Source organism: Solanum tuberosum, unplaced genomic scaffold (genome assembly GCF_000226075.1).
Source record: "Solanum tuberosum cultivar DM 1-3 516 R44 unplaced genomic scaffold, SolTub_3.0 scf00189, whole genome shotgun sequence".
Lineage (NCBI taxonomy): Eukaryota > Viridiplantae > Streptophyta > Magnoliopsida > Solanales > Solanaceae > Solanum > Solanum tuberosum.
The window spans coordinates 561328-579447 of NW_006239113.1; the positions used below are offsets into that span (position 1 = coordinate 561328).

The 18120-nt window shown below is 29.2% G+C and overlaps 3 protein-coding genes across 3 annotated transcripts in view; 1 reads left to right on the forward strand and 2 right to left on the reverse strand.

Annotated features, from left to right (window-relative positions):
• Positions 1–94: 94 nt before the first annotated feature.
• PAP1 (purple acid phosphatase 1) lies at positions 95–4997 on the forward strand. The gene is given in 7 exon segments (NM_001288287.1): positions 95–293; positions 1669–1825; positions 2800–2907; positions 3003–3130; positions 3848–3976; positions 4348–4415; positions 4614–4997. Coding segments are annotated over 7 exon segments (987 nt in total). The 5' UTR covers positions 95–110; the 3' UTR covers positions 4828–4997.
• A 1425-nt stretch (positions 4998–6422) lies between these two features.
• Positions 6423–12560, reverse strand: LOC102600061 (purple acid phosphatase 8-like). Its single transcript, XM_006354979.2, has 7 exons — positions 12315–12560; positions 9562–9718; positions 8769–8876; positions 8005–8132; positions 7684–7812; positions 6896–6963; positions 6423–6764 (listed from the first exon to the last, which is right to left on the reverse strand). The coding sequence occupies exons 1-7, from the start codon at positions 12522–12524 to the stop codon at positions 6548–6550; spliced, it is 1017 nt and encodes a 338-aa protein (XP_006355041.2). The 5' UTR covers positions 12525–12560; the 3' UTR covers positions 6423–6547.
• A 2418-nt stretch (positions 12561–14978) lies between these two features.
• LOC102600383 (uncharacterized) overlaps positions 14979–18120 on the reverse strand; it is a 7538-nt gene continuing 4396 nt past the window's right edge. Inside the window, exons 5-8 of the mRNA XM_006354980.2 lie at positions 16564–16683; positions 16367–16479; positions 16125–16279; positions 14979–15944 (exon numbers count right to left, since the gene is read on the reverse strand). Coding sequence (XP_006355042.1) covers positions 15320–15944; positions 16125–16279; positions 16367–16479; positions 16564–16683 — 1013 coding nt within the window. The 3' untranslated portion in view covers positions 14979–15319. The remainder of the gene's footprint in view (positions 15945–16124; positions 16280–16366; positions 16480–16563; positions 16684–18120) is intronic.

Genomic DNA, 18120 nt, shown 5'->3' on the forward strand with positions numbered 1-18120 from the left:
TACTCCCCACCCCCCACCCACCCCACCCCCTCTATAAAATGACCATATAAATCATTACATTTTCCTCACCACCTTAATTTCAACCCTAATATACTTCTTTCTAAAAATATATGGCTTCCATGAAAATACTCAACATTTTCATTAGTTTCTTGTTGTTGTTACTATTTCCGGCAGCCATGGCTGAGCTCCACCGGTTAGAACATCCGGTGAACACCGACGGCTCGATTAGTTTTTTGGTCGTCGGAGATTGGGGAAGAAGAGGAACCTTTAACCAATCTCAAGTTGCTCAACAAGTAAACACTATAACCATCCTCCTCCTGCATATTCGTTTGTTTCAATTTGTTTGTCTTACATCGTTTTAAAAAGAATATCGCTTTTCTGGTTTGACTACTTTGTAATTCTAACTTTCTACGAACATATATTTATAACCACAAGACTAAAAATATATTTTAGTATTCCGTGAAAACCTCAAAATTCAAAAGTTTTTGTTATTCTCTTAAATTTCGTGTCAGATCAAAATAAAATTTAAATAAAACCTCAAAATTCAAAATTCAAAAGTTTTTCGTTTCTCTTAAATTTCGTGTTAGATCAAAATAAAATATTTCAACAATTATTAATATTATTTATTGAGAAATTTAAAAATAATGTTTTTCATTATTTTATTTTTTGGGAGATGTAATTAGTGGAAGAATCCTCGTCAGCCAAGTGAAAGAATACAAGTATTAGGGACCTAAACAATGAATAATACTTATACTACTAATTTAACAAAGAAAAATATCTAATGGGGCCCTTTTATTTGATTTAATCCACTTATATATATATTGCCACTCAACTAATCAATTAAAGTAGTTGCAATTATTTAATTGAATGTCCCTAAATCGACAAGCTAATTGATTATCGCGTGCATTTTGGGTTCACATAATTGACTGCACGTGGTTTCCATGATATTATAAGGTCTATTTTATTTATTACTCCAGATTCAAACAAATCTATTTTTATCATAAATTTTTCATATTTCTTTTAATTATTTTGAATTGTCAATTATTTTGATTTATAGTATTTTTACGTAGTTTATAAATATATAAATTTCAATTAAAAAAAATAAAGATTCCACGCGCAAATTTTCGGTCAAACTTAAACTGTTTGACTATCGAAAAACGAAAAACGTCACATAAATTAGGACAAAATGAGTATATTTTATTCTTTTTAAATTATTTTTTCGTTTTATATTACTCAATTCCTATTAATTTTAAACATTCTTAAAACACACACACAAAAATTCTTATATACAATAACATAATCAGTAAAATTTTATATTAAAAATGTAAAATCTTACTCTATCTTTGTGGAGTAGAGAGATTGTCTTCGATAGAATGATTAACTTATTAATAAGGCATAATATATAAATATGTTTTTCAACTTGGTTTCAACTGACATCTATTGTCTTTATATAACTTTAGATGTATACAAATAGACATTTAAACTTGTACAAATTAAATAAGTAGACACATATATTTTACGAGATATAATATGATAGGACATAAATTATCATATAAATATGTCACATAAAACGCATGTGTCTATATATACAATGTTATGCAATTTAAAATATTTGTACCCTATAGTGATTATATTGATTTTTTTTTGTTTATGTTGAATTTATTGCAGATGGGAATAATTGGAGAGAAATTAAACATAGATTTTGTTGTATCAACTGGAGACAATTTCTATGATGATGGATTGACTGGTGTGGATGATCCTGCCTTTGAGGAATCTTTTACCAATGTCTACACAGCTCCAAGCTTACAAAAAAATTGGTATAACGGTGAGTTTTGTCCCGTCTTATTTTAACTATCGCTTTAATTTTTATTTTTTTTATGTGTCTTGATTATTATATTGTTCTGTTATAGTTTATATTTTGTTACTATATGTTGTTTTTGTTATTAGCTGTTATTTCTTGTTCCCTTGTTAATTCTTTCACTGTACTGTTTAAAATTATTTTTTTCTTGAACCGTGGGTCTATCAATTTTATTTTTTTTACCTTTGAGATAGGATAAGGTTGGTGTATTATGTATACCCTATTCAGGCCCCACTTTGTGAGTCTATATTCAGTTACTATATATGTTGTTATTGTTATTAGCTATTATTTCTTGTTTCCTTGTTAATTCTTTCACTGTGTTGTTTAAAATTATTTTTTTCGTGAGCCGAGGGTCTATCAGAAACAATATTTCTACTTTTGATATAGGATAAGGTATGTGTATTATGTATACCCTACTCAGACCCGATTTTGTGAGATTATTGGGTATGTTGTTGTTTAATGAGCGTTAATTTGCAACGAACGAGTATATTATAGCATTCCTTTCATTTTAATTTATTTGTCCTATTTTTTTTTTTAATTCTAAATCTGTTCCAAAAAAAGTGTTTTTTTTTAACAATTCTTTAGTTTTAATTTTCCACATGACATGTTTAATACCATAAGCTTAAAGTGTGGTTTGATACATTTGACATATCTTTAACTTAAGACCACAAAATTTAAAAATCTTCTTTATTTTCGTAAACTACATATCAAGTTAAACTAAGACAAACAAGTTGAAATAAAAAGAGTAATTCTTTTATAACATATAAATATATACTCAAACTGATTGTATTTATCCCAATTTGAAATCTCTTTACTTTATAAAATTTCATTTCGACATCTCAACTCGATCGAAACAAATATTTTTAATTTCATTTCGACACCTCAACTCGATAGAAACAAATATTTTTAACCCCTTATGTGGTGTATACTTTTATTTGCAGTTTTGGGGAACCATGACTACAGAGGTGATGCTTTAGCACAATTAAGTCCTATTCTTAAGCAAAAGGATAACAGATGGATTTGTATGAGGTCTTATATTGTTAATACAGGTAACATAATTAAATTAATCTTAATTATGAAATTTTAATAATTAGGTTAAGATTTTAAAAAATTCACTAATTAATATTTACACATTATTTTGCAGATGTGGCAGAATTTTTCTTTGTAGATACAACTCCTTTTCAAGATATGTATTTCACAACTCCTAAAGATCATACTTATGATTGGAGAAATGTTATGCCTCGAAAAGATTATCTTTCCCAAGTTTTGAAGGTAAAATTATTTTTCGAGTTGATTTCACGTATGATTATTAAATTTTTTGTCTTATTATATCGAAAGTTACTAAACTATTTTTATAACAAAATCATTGAGCTTTACCTCAATTTCATTGAAAGTCGTTAAATTATCTTTTATATCAACAAATCACTTTAACTCTATCGAAGTTTCATGACATAAAGTAACTAAACAAAAATTTTCATTTCGCAACTAAAAAGTTATTCAATTTTGTCGAAGAATTATATTGCGTTTTCTCCTAACTGGCTTTATCACTTGGTTTGACATGTATGACATTATGCATTTTCTTCGATTTTGTTAGGTAGGATATGCATGTAACATATTTATTTGTTCAAATTTATGATAGTTTAAGTGTCAACTGAGTATATCCAAAATTGAAGGGCATATATGTCAATCAAAACCAATTAGTCAAAGTGTATATTTATATATTATGTCTTTAGGTTACAAAATTAGTTTAATGACTTTTCAGACTTAGGTAAAGTTAAATGCCATATAATAAAGTAAAAATTGAACGATCATTCACGAAGCTAATACTCAATTTTCATTGATTCATATATTAGTGAATCCAAATTTGATTATTTGTACCTCTTTACAAACATATTTTTAATTTTATGTCATTTTTACGAATGACTTACATTTTTACACCTACTAAATTAACTGAAATATTTTATTAACATTAACCTCCATATTAAATAGGATTTGGACTCAGCATTAAGGGAATCAAGTGCAAAATGGAAAATAGTAGTTGGTCACCACACCATTAAAAGTGCTGGACACCATGGTAGCTCTGAGGAGCTTGGAGTCCACATTCTTCCCATATTACAGGTAATGTTTGAGTAAGTTTATGCGTATTTTGGTTAATTTTTCAAAAAAAAACAACATATATTTATAACATGTGAATTGTTTATGACTACTCTATTGCTATGAATTTCATTGTTAATTTGTCGCTAAATTACTCTTAGCTAACTGATTGTTTTGATAATTTATCTTTAAATCTATCGTTAAATAGGATTAATAATGAATTTTGTTGTCTAGCTATAAAGTTTATTGGTCACTCATTTCAAAAATTTTTAATATAGAATTATTTTCTTATTAATGATATTAAAGTTAAATTAGAAAGGTTTATCTTGTAATTTGTTATAATAATATTGTTTCTAATACTTTCTCATCTTTTTTCTTTTTCACTTTTTTTTTAGGCAAACAATGTTGACTTTTACCTAAATGGGCATGACCATTGCTTGGAGCATATCAGCAGTTCAGATAGGTAATTAAATATTACACATAACTATTATTATTATTATTTTTAATTTTCTATTCGGTGTCCGGTACTTATATTGAAGTCTGATTAAATTTGAATTCGCGCCGAAAATTCTCATGTTAGGGAGACTTGAATCTGAAACCTCTGATTAAGGATAAAGAAGTATATTATTCTGATTATAATTTTTAATTTTTTTTTTATCAGTCCACTACAATTTTTGACAAGTGGTGGGGGTTCAAAATCATGGAGGGGTGATATGAATTGGTGGAATCCAAAGGAAATGAAATTTTATTATGATGGACAAGGATTTATGGCTATGCAAATTACTCAAACACAAGTTTGGATACAATTTTTTGACATTTTTGGAAACATTTTGCATAAATGGAGTGCATCAAAAAACCTTGTTTCCATTATGTAAACAACTCAAAATAAAAAAAATGTTGAACAAAATATAGCCAAAAAGAAATTATGGATTTAATTTGTTTCTGCTAATTAGCAGTTAAATATTATCCTAATCATTGATGTAATTGTATCCAATATGTTCTATTGAAATATTTATTTATGTTAAATCTGAGTTTATTTGCAGTATTTATTTTACATACTCATATGATTCAAAGTCATTGATTAATTTCCCATTTAGACTAAACAATCTTTTTTGTTTAGATAAAAATAAAATAAAATATAAATATGAGTTTGCTATTAACACCATTTGCAAGAAAGGCTCGTAAATGAGATGTAACTTTAATTTTAAGAGAAGTATTGAACACACCTCTAAATTTAGTGCGAATCATTAGTTTCATCTTGAGTTATTGACAGTCTAAAAAATAGTGGAGTAGTCACCGTCAACTTGGACACCCTTCGTTGGAAAATTACGTTGTATATATATGTCAAATTCTACATTTAAATGATATATATTTAAAGTTGGACACTATTGACAAAAGTTATGCCTTTGGCGCAGAATGAAGGAATTTTAGGTTTGAACCCCAAATATCACAATATATTTTTATTTTATTTTGACAGTCACACACCATTATTCTTGGACACCCTTAATAAAATTTTTGGCTCTGCCACTGTTTAAAAACACCCTTTTACTTGACTAACTTAACTTCAATACACTCATGATCTTGCAACATGAGTGAAATGTACACCCCTAGATTCTCGTTAAATTTAAGGATATTTTAAACATTTTTCTCGACTTTTTATTAAGAGTTCATGATTCTGCAAGACTTTGAAATCAGTTGCTATGTTATGTGTCAGATCGGGAGTGTATCTAATTTTGATTAGTTAAGTAAATGAGTGTTTTCAGACTGTCAATAATTCAAAGACAGAACTAATAATTTAGGCTAAGTTGAGGAATCTTTTTAATGCTTCTCTCTTTCATTCTTAAATATGTAAAAATATATATACTAATCTACATTTAATGTGAAGTCGCCAGTCGAGAAAACGAATGGTATTATTGCTCTCTTTTTAATAGTTTAGAAATATATTTATTTAATTTGACGCATTGTGAAGACAAATTTGTGCCAAAAACAAATATTAAAGACAAAATTACTCGATCTACTTTCAATAATTTAGGGATATTTTTGGCTCTCTTTCTTAAACTAATATACCATGAAATGTTTTAGCTAGCGTTTGATCATACATTTTTAATTTTGATTTAAAATTTTATTTTCAAACATTTGTTTGCGATAGATTTCTGAAAATTTGTCTTCAAGTACTCCTTTAACAAAATTTCAAATTTTTTTTTTCAATACAACTTCAAGTTTCAAAAATCACAACTTTAAAAACTCAAGTTTTCAAGTTTCAACTTTAAAATCTTTGATCAAATGGGAGCTAATCTTTCGTACTCTACCAGATTATATAGAAAACAATCATAATAAATACGAGCGAACCAAAATTCGATTACGAATTCACATGAACTCAATAATTTTTATCCAGATCCTATGTATATATATGTAAAAATTTTTTACTAAGTATTTATAAATATTGGACTATAAAATCAATTTATATGATAATATTAACATGAGGTATTTCAAATTCTGAATCCGCATCTAGCCGCTAATCAACTAAAATACACTTTGATTCCTCAAAGAAAACAATCAATAATAAACTAAAAAGTAGTAATTATTTTTTTACCTCTATTGACTACTTACACAAGAGTCCTTTGACACACTAAATTTATGCAACACATTTCCAAAAACATCATAATACACAAATTCTACTTCTTTTTGGTTCAATTCAATTGAAAAAAATCCTTGTCCATCGTAATAGAATTTCAATTCCACCGGATTCCATCCTTTAACATCTCCCCTCCAAGCCTTGGATCCGCCTCCGCTTGTTAAAAACTCCAACTTGCTAATTAATAAGTAAATATTTAATCGATTAGTTTGAACAAAAATCAAAATCGACATTTATAAACTAATTAATGAAACTTTGGTATATATATAATTATATATGTTATGTATATTCGATTGATGTCTTGTTACCTATCTATGCTTCCGATGCGTTGCAAGCAGTGATCGTGACCGTTGATGTAAAAATCGACATCATGTTCCTATATAGAATAATAAGATAAAATTAACAATAATTATAAAGCAAAAAATAAAAAATAAAAAAATTGTGTAGCAATAGCATTTACTAGTCATTTTTGGGTCCTATCTTTGGAAAATAGCTATTATCAAGAAGTTTTAAATTTCACACGTAAAAATATTGGTTAATCTAAAACTCTATGACTTGTTTGATTTGAAATTGCATGATGTTTAAACACATGTAACTGGAGTCTGTTTCGGGAATTACAGAGGCGAACCTAGGATTTGAAAACTTCGGGTGCACCAAATATCATTTCTAAGCTAAATTTAAAATAAAAACAACAAAATAGCACTCTAGCGTGATTCAAACCCTGGTCTCGCAGGTGGTTCCTCTACCTTGTACCAACAACTCAAGAAAACTCTTATGCTATTTATGGGTGTATTGTTAATTATATCCTAATTTCTGTCAGTTTCTCAAGATATATATACATATATACACATTATTTTTTTCAAAGTTAACGGGTGCACGTGCACCCCACCGAACAAGGTGGGCCCGCCTCTGGACTTACAGAAGCTCATGCAAAGAAGATTTATAGACGAGAAATTTCCCAAATAAGGCTTTTGTCTCTTGAAAGATATTGTATTCTTATGTTTGAGATCGCCTCAGTGTGATTGTTTTTTTTCTCAAAAAATATGGATCAAATCTTATAAATGCTAAAACTATGTTGTAGTAAATTATAAATTACCTCAAGTATTGGGACTAATTGTTGAGCAAGTTCTGTAATAATACCATGATGTCCAGCACTTTTAATTGTATGGTGACCTATCACCATCTTCCATTTTGCAGTAGATTTGCTTAGTGCCAAATCCAAATCCTTTTTGCAAATCCCCAAAAGAAAAATAATTAAGAAAAAAAAAGTTTGGACAAATAAAATTTAACATAAAAATCTCAATATGCTAATTATATAAAGTATTATATTATCTATTTGAATGAGTATACTTCAATTATTTTTATACATATTTTATAAACTAATTATCCAAACAGTATAATAATAATTATTAATTACCTTTAATAGATCATTGAGATATTTGTCCTTTGGTAAGACACCTCTCCAGTCATAGGTATGCTCTTTTGGGTTTGTGAAATAATCATCCACAAAAGGGGTTGTGTCTATGAAGAAAAAATCCACAATTTCTGCCTCACCAAACAAAAATTAAAAAATTAAGGACAAAGTGTAAAATATTTGAGAAATTTTATTAAATATTAATAATTCTATTTGCATTCAGATTTATGAAAAATAATGAGATTTTACTTCATTACAAAACGTATCGTCAATTTAGTTTCAAAATGTAATGAAATATACTGTAGTCACGTGTATAATAATAGTAAAAACATTGTATTCACACTCAGTAATGGAATACATTGTATCCAGATATATGTAACAAAAGTGAAATATATTTTATTTGTGCTTATACAATATTTCAGTCTAATATTATCTATGTAAATAATAAGTGTATTCATGCATATCTACTATAATAAAACCTGAAACTATTATTATATTATTTCGAATAAACACATGGCCTTAATTTGTTGTGTTACGTAATTTTTATTTTATATTTACTTTTATTTAAGGATATGCATGCATTTCTATGTTTAAAAAAATATTTATCTTTCTTGAAAAAAAAAGATAAATATTAAATTACACGGGATAAAAAGAAGATAAATATTAAATATCATTCCCTTTAATTACATGGGATAAAAAACAAAATATTAATTTGATTTCCAAAAATTGTGGTAAAAATTAAAAAAAAATATTGTTATAACACTTACCTGCATGAAGAACATAGGATCTCAAACAAAACCATCTTTTATCCTTTTCTCTAAGGATTGGACTTAGTTGTGCCTCTACATCTCCCCTGTAGTCATGGTTGCCCAACACTGCCACAAGAAAAAAATTGAATCGAGGCGGAATCAGGATTTAAAATTTATAGATTCAAACTTCTAATCGTTTTTAGTTATTAAAAGTTCAGATCAAAGTTACGAAGAAAATTATATTAAAGCCTAGCTCAGCCCAGGTTGGCAAAGCCAAAAGTATTTAAATTGAGGTGTTTGGACAAATTTTTAGGAGTATAATACATGTTTTAAATAGTAACAGAAGTAGTTTTTCAAAAGCTAAAAAAAAAATAGTTTTTCTCATAAGCATTTTTGAAACATTGGCAAGCAAGAAAATTGGATCTCTAATATTACAAAAGTATTTTTCAAATAGATTATCCAATAAACACTTCTAATTGAAAGCACATTTTTTGAAATAATTAAGCAAATTTTAAAAGTTTGAATGACCTAAATAATAAGTCATATATATAACTCAACCCGCTCAAATCTTATTATTAAATAAAAAGCCTCCTTTTACAAAATAAATAAGAAAATATTTTGATAAGATTTTGTATGTGTCAATCTTGATTATATATTTAGCATATATCAAATCCATCTTTTATATAAGTTGATTTACACGAATCAAAATAAGTTGAGTTACGAAATAAACAGATTCAACAAATTATATTTTCATGAGCTAATTTCACCACACATTCTCGAAATATAATAACTTGTATAAAAGATTGTTTACCATTGTACCATGTCTTTTGCAAGCTAGGAGCTTTGTAAATATTGGTGAAAGAATGTTGAAATGCAGGATCATTTACACCATTTAGCCCATCTTCATAGAAATTGTCACCACTTGATATTACAAAATCTATCTCTAGCTTTTCCCCTATCTCTCCCATCTATACACATGCATTAATTGAAAAAAAAAAATTAAAATAAAAATAATCACATCTATAAGATTTGTTCCAAAAAATATTATGTTTTCAAACCAATTCTCACAAAGAAATATGCATCTGAAAATTCAAAATCTTGTCATTCCAAAAAATGCTATGCATATATACACTATATTGTAAAGGTTATTTTAGTTATATCATCTTTTACGCAGAATATTAATAAAAAATAATACAAAAAAATTATTAATAAAACAACCATTGTGGACCAATTTTTTTAAAAAATTCTTTTAGTAAATGGATAGGGGTGACAAAATAAAACCTAGCCGGTTTAACTCGTCCAACTCATTTAAGTTTGAACAGATTATTGATCCGCTCATTCATCAGCTCAACCCATTAAAAATTGGGTTGACATGTAACCTGAATTGACTCATGAGTAATTTTGTTAAAATATTTTTCAATTTGATATGCTATATATAGCCATAATAAAGAAAAAAATAATTTTATTAGTTATTAAAATAGTTTAAAAGAACAAATAAAATAATTCAGCTTAGTAAAAATTGGGCTGGGTTCGGTCTTGATCCGTTGTATAACCCGTTACCTAACTCATTTTGATTCAACCCATTATGACCCGAACAAATTTGGATTAGATTGATTCTTGACCCGATTGTTAGCTTAATCTATTATATATGACCCACCCAAATTTAACCTAAACTGTCACCCTATGAGAGATCTTTTCTTATATTGTTATAAGTTTTACATTAATGTTTGGAAGTGCATTTATGTCAAATTTTTATCAGACCTAAAGCTCTAAAATGGAATAATAAAAGAGGAAAGAGATTTTATTATTGCTTAAAGTAATAAAACTTTGGATAAATTGCTTTTGAGTTTTGGAACAATGTAAAATATGCTTTCCCCCACAATTAATTCCATTCCTAAATAGGATAAATAATCTTGAATCTCCAAAGAATTATTCCTTTTTATTTGCGTGAAGAAAGAAAAAACTTGTGTCCTAGCTACACTCAAATATTAATTATATATAGATGCAAAAGTCATGCTTGAATCACACACAACTCTTATTATGGAAAAGTTGGTTATAAATTTGGTCGCTTGTTAAAATTAAAATAATTATTAAATAATGAATTTTGGGGTCAATGACCACACTTTTTTTTTAATTTGATGTGGACTCTTCAACCTTACTCTGGGAACCCATCATCGGTAAACTTAAATTAGGATAGGTTATGTTGATCTAATATCAATTTTCGAAATTAAGAAAATGAATCTTGAGCCTAATTCAATCTTATCAGGTCATTCAAAGATATTTATAAGTAACCGACCTATATAAAAAATTAATATATGTAATCTTGAAAAATAATAAAAAATATTATATACTACAATGACTTGATAACAAATATTTACATAGTCGGTATATTAGTTAAACTCATTAAATAATCACAAGAGAAAGTTAAAGTAGGTGTTCATAGATAGGTTAGTAACAAGTTTAAAATAATTAATTAACTATGGCACTAATATAACAAATTAATTTTTAACTTTGTGCCTCACATGAATAACTAAAGGTCAAAGCATTAGCAATAATGATTATAACAAAAATTCATAAAATAAAAAAAATGTTCTTATTTCTTCAATAATATTTTAAAAAATTGATATAAATAATCGTCGATCAAAATAATAGTCAACAAATGAATGGTCAAAGAACTTGTAAGTATATATTATGAGAAGAATTTAAAACTTAATTACAAGAACACATGGTATGATCATATGTTACAAGTAACCAGACAAAAGAAGAACAAAAGCATGTTCACTATGTAAGAAAATATTTCCAGATACTATTTTTCAAATTTTCTATGTTCGTGTTAAAATTTTTGAAAAATAAGTTTTACAAGTGATATTTCATATATTCAAAGTGTCTTTTCTATTCTTCAACACAACCCATCTTTACCCTCATTCCACCAACCCAAGTCCCTATCCCCATTTATTTTAAGATGATATTTTTGACGTATCTATAGACATCGAAAGTATGTGGAACTCTACCAGACAAGTTTAATTTCAGTTAAGTTTCTTCTTGAATGTTTCTCTATTCTAAATCCTAACTCATACCTACATTAAAGATATATATTTTCTTGAAAAAACATTTCGAAAGTTCCATAAATTCATAGAACATTCACAAAGTTGATCAAGATATGACCGATGCACTCTTCCTAACAACTATATACTTCAAAAAGATCCACAAAATTCTTTCATGGAGTTCAAATATGTCTCAAATAGACTCGCATCATCCTAGTTCAAGAAATACGTTATTATTAACCCTCGAATCACAGAGAAATGTTAAAAGAGAAAAATCAAGACATAAACAGATTTGTACTCACAATCTTGATGAATAAAATCATTTTATTATTTATTTTGTAATTACAGTTTATTTGAGAATTTTTTTTACAAATAATATCAAACACAAGAAACATAAATAATAATTCCATTTATTTTTCTAGAAAATATTTTCCTCCGTACCAACTGCACCATGAACTCTCAAATATTTTCAAAAAAGTATATATAATTTAAAAAAATGTAAGAATGAAAGATGAAGAACCTGGAAGGCCAATTCTGATTGATTATAAAGTCCTTTTCTTCCCCAATCTCCAATAACAAGAAAACTAAGAGAGCCATCATCTTTTAGTGATTGATTAAAATATGGAAATTCAGCACAAGAAACAAGAAAACAAAATCCAAAACTAACCAAGAAAATAATAACATATTGAAAATTCATAGTAATTATTTTCTTGGGAAAAAATGCTTCCATTTGATATTATGTGAAAGATGAAATTACTTTGGAGGGAATTATATGAGAAATGATTTTACTCCAATGAAAGAAGGGTATATTAATGGAATATCCAAAAGTTGTCTATTTTTTTTTTTTTTGTACTTTTCAACTACTCCATTTGGAAAGGAACATGATGAGAAGTTGCAAGAATATGTCCTCACTAAAGTTTAATATTCAGAAACTACACGAAAAATATTATAAGTTACAATTTATCTTATGTTAATATGATGAAAAAAGTATATTTTAAATTATTGTACAAAATTTACATAGTATAAATCTAAAAAAGCGAAAAACGATAAATAATTTGGATTGAGGGGAGTATGTTTCGAGGAGTTTGGACAGTATAAAGAATTTACACAATTAAATTATTTATGTCTTTTATAATGATGTTATTTTCAAGATTATAAATTTCACATTTTATGAAAATTTACTTATAAATATCTTTCAAATAAGTTAAATTGTACAAAAACTTATTTCCAATACAGTAATAATTAGATAGAAAGCATCTCTCTTTTGTTCCTCCTGACTGAACTCGCCAAAAAATCACAATAGAAAAAGTTCTTCTTGCTCGGAGAATAGAGTCGGAGACATCTTTATCTGAGGACATAATATACCCCCACAAATGAGGTCGAAATAAAAATAGAATTATGCAAACTTTACTTTTATTTCGTATAAGATAGAAAGGTCACACTAGTATCAAAAACCTCGACTCAAGTAACAAATAACAAAACAATTTAAAACAAAAACGAATCTCCACTACCGGTGTTAATTAAACTATGTTATAAGCCAAGGTATCGTTATATATTTTATTCAAATCTTTGCTTATACGTATATCTCACATGGATACAAGAAAAATAAAATGATCAACGTGTTGTGTTTTTTTTTTCAATTCCGTGTTTGGAGTCATATTGGAGTCTAAATAAAATTGAATCGCATATTGCGAGACTTTTTTTTTGTGGTGGACTCACAATGTGATTTTTTTCCATCTCTGGGGGCTCGAATTAAGATTTTTGATTAAAAATAAAAGAATCTCAGTCATCTCATCACAATTCACGTAGATAAATTAAGAAAATCTTAGAAGTGTATTCTTTTAAAAAGAAAGCTTTTTATAGATTTAGCACTTTTCAAATTCTATCAATAATAATTAATTCGTTTACATGTACTTTCATCGAAACAGGAAGTTTGGTGATCTACATATAATGCTCTTTTTGTTTTATTTTATGTGGTATTGTTCAGGCATTGAGAGTCAACTTCTTTGAATTTTGATCACAAATTCGAATATAGAATCTTTAATTTATTTAGCTTCAGAATTACTTAAAAACATTATAAATTTAAAATATTTAAAAAGCATATAAAAAAATTGTAACAAAAGAAAAACTCATTTGATTCACTAAATTCAAACTATGCCACCCAAATTCAAACGGACAAATAGTAAATTTTACTTTCTAAGTATGGAAAAAGAGAAAATTAATTAGCAACGCGTTAAGTTATTAATTGATAACTAGTGTATTAATATTTTAATCCTCTTTTTACGTGGTGATGGGGGTTGGTGACTTGGTGTCATTGAACAAAATAGTTGGCTAATAATAAAAGTTAATACATATAGAGTAATGCCCTTAAGAAAACAATTGCCCCGTCCCATGTTATGTGAGGTAGTTTGATTCGACACAGACTTTAAGAAATAAAGGAAGACTTTTAAAACTTGTGGTCCAAAATGAATGATAGAAATTTGTGTGACCGTACATCATTTCATCAAGGATAAAATAGACATTTTATAGTTAAATTGTTACTTAATATAAAAATGTGTCATTCTTTTTGGGACTTGCTAAAAAAGAAAGTACAAACTGGGACAGAGGGAGTAATTAATACTTCATTAATATAATCGTCTAATTGTTGGAGAAGGAAAAAAAAAACAAATTAAACAATTCTCCTAATACTCAACTTCGTTGACCAAAAACAAAAGATTTCTTGTGTTTTGTACGTAAACAAAAGAATATTATCCCAAAAACTTATGTAAATATATAAAAAAAATATTATGGAATGGATTATCGAGGTTAGGGAAGAGACAATGGTCTTGAAATACCACTTATAAAACTTATTTCTCTTCCTCTAACAATGAAACTCTTTTTTCTATTTTTGAAGTACTTATTTTCCTAGAGAATCTTGCTCAATTCGTGTTTTAAACAAATCTTGAAAAGAAAAAAAGAAAAGTTTGAATACTTAAATCATGTGAAATATGCTTGGTATTTAAGTGAAAAAGAGTAAAGGAACGATCCCATTATTCCGTCATTTAAATATAAAAAAAGGAATGATCAAATGATATCAACACAAGTTAATTGTTAAAAGTATGGAGAGAGTAGAGACATCATCAAAGAAGAAAATGTCAAAATAAGTTCATTTTAGCCTACAAGTTTTTGCTGACTTCATATATATATATGAGAAGAGAAATACTACTACTCATTACTTCAATATAATGAGTTGAAATTTTTCTGTGAAGCTACAATAAAGTTTTGTAACTAAGTTTTCCTCATCTAATATAAGATATATATATATATATGTATAATTATGTTTGACAAGACAACAAAAAGGAAGAGCATGAAGAAGAAGAGATAACCCTCCTTCCCTTGCTCTGCTGGAAGTATAACTCTGAACAATTGCTGCTCTGCTCTTTACATTTTCTTCAAACTCACTGCAGTTTGTAGCGTAAACCTTCTGCTCCAACGATGCATTTGCCATTTTTCCACCTTGGTTTCTGCACTGCTGAAATCAGCACGTTAGTGTCGTTCTTCATAAGCCACTGGTTTCTCTGCATCACTAACATCTGCCTTTCCATTGCACTCTTGTGTTTGTACTTCACTACTACCTGAATTGACTTTCTGAGAAACAGTTGAATCACTAAGAGGACCAGCTTTTTCAGCAGGAATGTTGTCAGTGGATGATGTTCCAGAGCCTGGAGGAAGGAAAACGCCAGTGCCAGGGAGTGGCAGTCGTGGTGGGGGATGCCTAAGAGGGGGTACAGCCCATCCAGCTGAGGCAGGTGGAAGGGCAACTGGTGCTGGAAAAGGCATAGCTGGTGCAACCGTGGCGGGAACAAAAATTGGCTGCATATTTGCAGGAGCAAACTGCGGACGAACACCTGGAATAGGTAATACACCAGTTGTTGACATGGAACCATAATGCTTGGGCCCAAAAGGACGACGTATATGATTTGGTGACCTGCTAGGAGGAACCCACTGGGAGACGGGACCTCCTGCTGATGAAGGGAAACGTTGACTATCAGCAGACTTGATTCTTCTCAGCTGTAACTTTGTAAAAGTAACGAGTATTCGCTGCTTCCGGGTGGATGGAATTGCATATTTCGCAAATTCAGTTGATCTTCCCTGCATTACAAGTACAGACCTGTGCATTTTCAAAGCAGAAAGATTCATTAGGTGATTACTTACTGCAACCTCGGATTGATTTGGAGTCAAAGTTATATAATTCAAGGAAAAGTACAACCTCCTCAATACATGCCCAAGACAAAATAGTAATTGAAAGAAAAAGAAATAATTGAAAAAGAAAGGCTGAGGAAAGGACTACCCTGGTGCAAGAGACAGTTTGAGAGAGCCTCGATAATCGCCTGGATGATCCACACCAATCACCTTACCAAAAGTCATTTCACAGTCTGTCAAGAACAGCATAGATATTGGTCGTCCGTACCAATAAGGCCATAAATGAGGCTGTGAGTGGTCCCCCTACAATTATTAGCAATATATCAAATCCTCAAAGCTTTCTGAGCAAAATCACCATGACCATAAGAACTAAAACTACTGCTTGCAAACCTCATTGAAGATATCAATAACGCAAGCATCCGGCTTCACGGACAATGCTTGCATAGCACTCAGTTGATCAATAACATCTTGGAACAGGCCAGGAATTGCTTCCGTTTTCCGGTCTGCAAATTCGATTAAGAACCCCATAACTACACTGGAAAGAAATAAAATACAAGTTTATCCTATTGCATAAATGTTAGACATGCCTTTGTATGTTGAAATGGCAGCTTCTTCCTCGGGAGGTGCATCTACAATGGGAAGGCCCAACTGGACCATCTCCCTTCCATGCCCCTTCATAGGTCTCTTTGAGACTATAAATGCCTGTGCTGCTTGTCAAAACATTTCTAATCATTGACATCTATATTAAAGTGTCATATACAAAGGATAGCACTTCAATCGCAAGAATCTGATCCAGCTATGTTCTTTCTAATTCAACTCTCTAGCTTATCTTGCATTTAATGAATTTACGAATATTATGATGTGAAAAGCACACTACTGATAAACATTTCATCTGGTAACAGGTAACTGAAGTCCCTGTATCTAAGAATGCTAAACCAACATAAAGTGCATACTGAGGCTGCGTTTGTATGACATTAAGATAAACCTTTTTCCTGGTTTTTACCTAAACAAGAGTGCTTGCCCCAACAAATATTTATACAATTGGAGCTAACCACTTCCATCTTTTAATGATGTCATTCCAGTTGTCTTCTATTACTAAATATAATGTGACCTCAGAAAATGCAAATAATTTCAACTTTTAACTGCAAGTAACTATCACCAGAGATATTCCCTGTGCCCCACCCAACAACCTGAACTACTATTACATGCTACTGACCTTCATGTCCAACCAAAGACCCAAAGTATCCTAATCTTTTTATAAGTAGAAATACTTTAATAATTTAGAAGAATTTCTAAAATAACTTTTTTTTCACATTTAGTTTCAGATAAGAACTCCCCTCATCAAAGATGAAGATTAAACAGGAGTAAAAAAAAGGAAGTATACAAGGCAAAAACAGCATGATAAATATTAAAGAGAGAAAGTAAAACAGGAAGAAAAAAAATTAATGATCTTAAATTTATGTAATAGCATAGTAATTTTTGTTTAAACAGAAAAATGTGAACAGGGGCAAGGCTACTAAAACTGAAAGCTATCTATATCAACAATACTTGAGCTTGATTCCAAAAGGCATAATACATAAATATGCCCTTTAACTTGGCTTCAAATCACATTTATGCCCTTCAACTTTGAGTGTGCACAAGTAGACACCTAAACTTGTATAAATTGAACAAATAGACACACATGTCCTACATGGCATCTTACATGTCATTTTTTGTCCTACGTGTATTGTGCTACATAGGACTCATGTGTCTACTTGTTCAGATTTATACAAGTTTAAGTGTCTACTTGTGCATACCCAAAGTTGAAGGGCATAAATGTGAAATGAGGTCAAGTTAAAGGGCACATTTATGTATTATGCCATTCCAAAATTCTTCCTGAGCTGACACAAAATTGGACTACTTCCCCTAGTAATAGCAGAAAAAGTAACTCTTAGTCCCACATGGTCTATCTTGATAATTCTGATTAGTATTCAAAAGGAAAGATTCAAAGTAAGAAGAGGGAATATGTCTTAACTTCAGTAAAGGCATCATTTTGGTCTCCAGTGATTCTAGTTTCAGATTCAAAGGTAAAATCACCTTTAAAAAGGTTTCATATAACTTATCTCTATTCGAGACATTTTTATCAGGCTCCAATCCCCCCCCCC

Excerpts from the sequence above, each read along its gene's own strand:
- LOC102600061 (XM_006354979.2), bottom strand. The coding sequence starts at position 12,524 with ATGGAAGCATTTTTTCCCAAGAAAATAATTACTATGAATTTTCAATAT. Across the intron at positions 6,964-7,683 it reads AATTAGTCCCAATACTTGAG|GAACATGATGTCGATTTTTA; the intron begins GTAATTTATAAT and ends TATTCTATATAG. Across the intron at positions 6,765-6,895 it reads CGCATCGGAAGCATAGATAG|CAAGTTGGAGTTTTTAACAA; the intron begins GTAACAAGACAT and ends CTTATTAATTAG.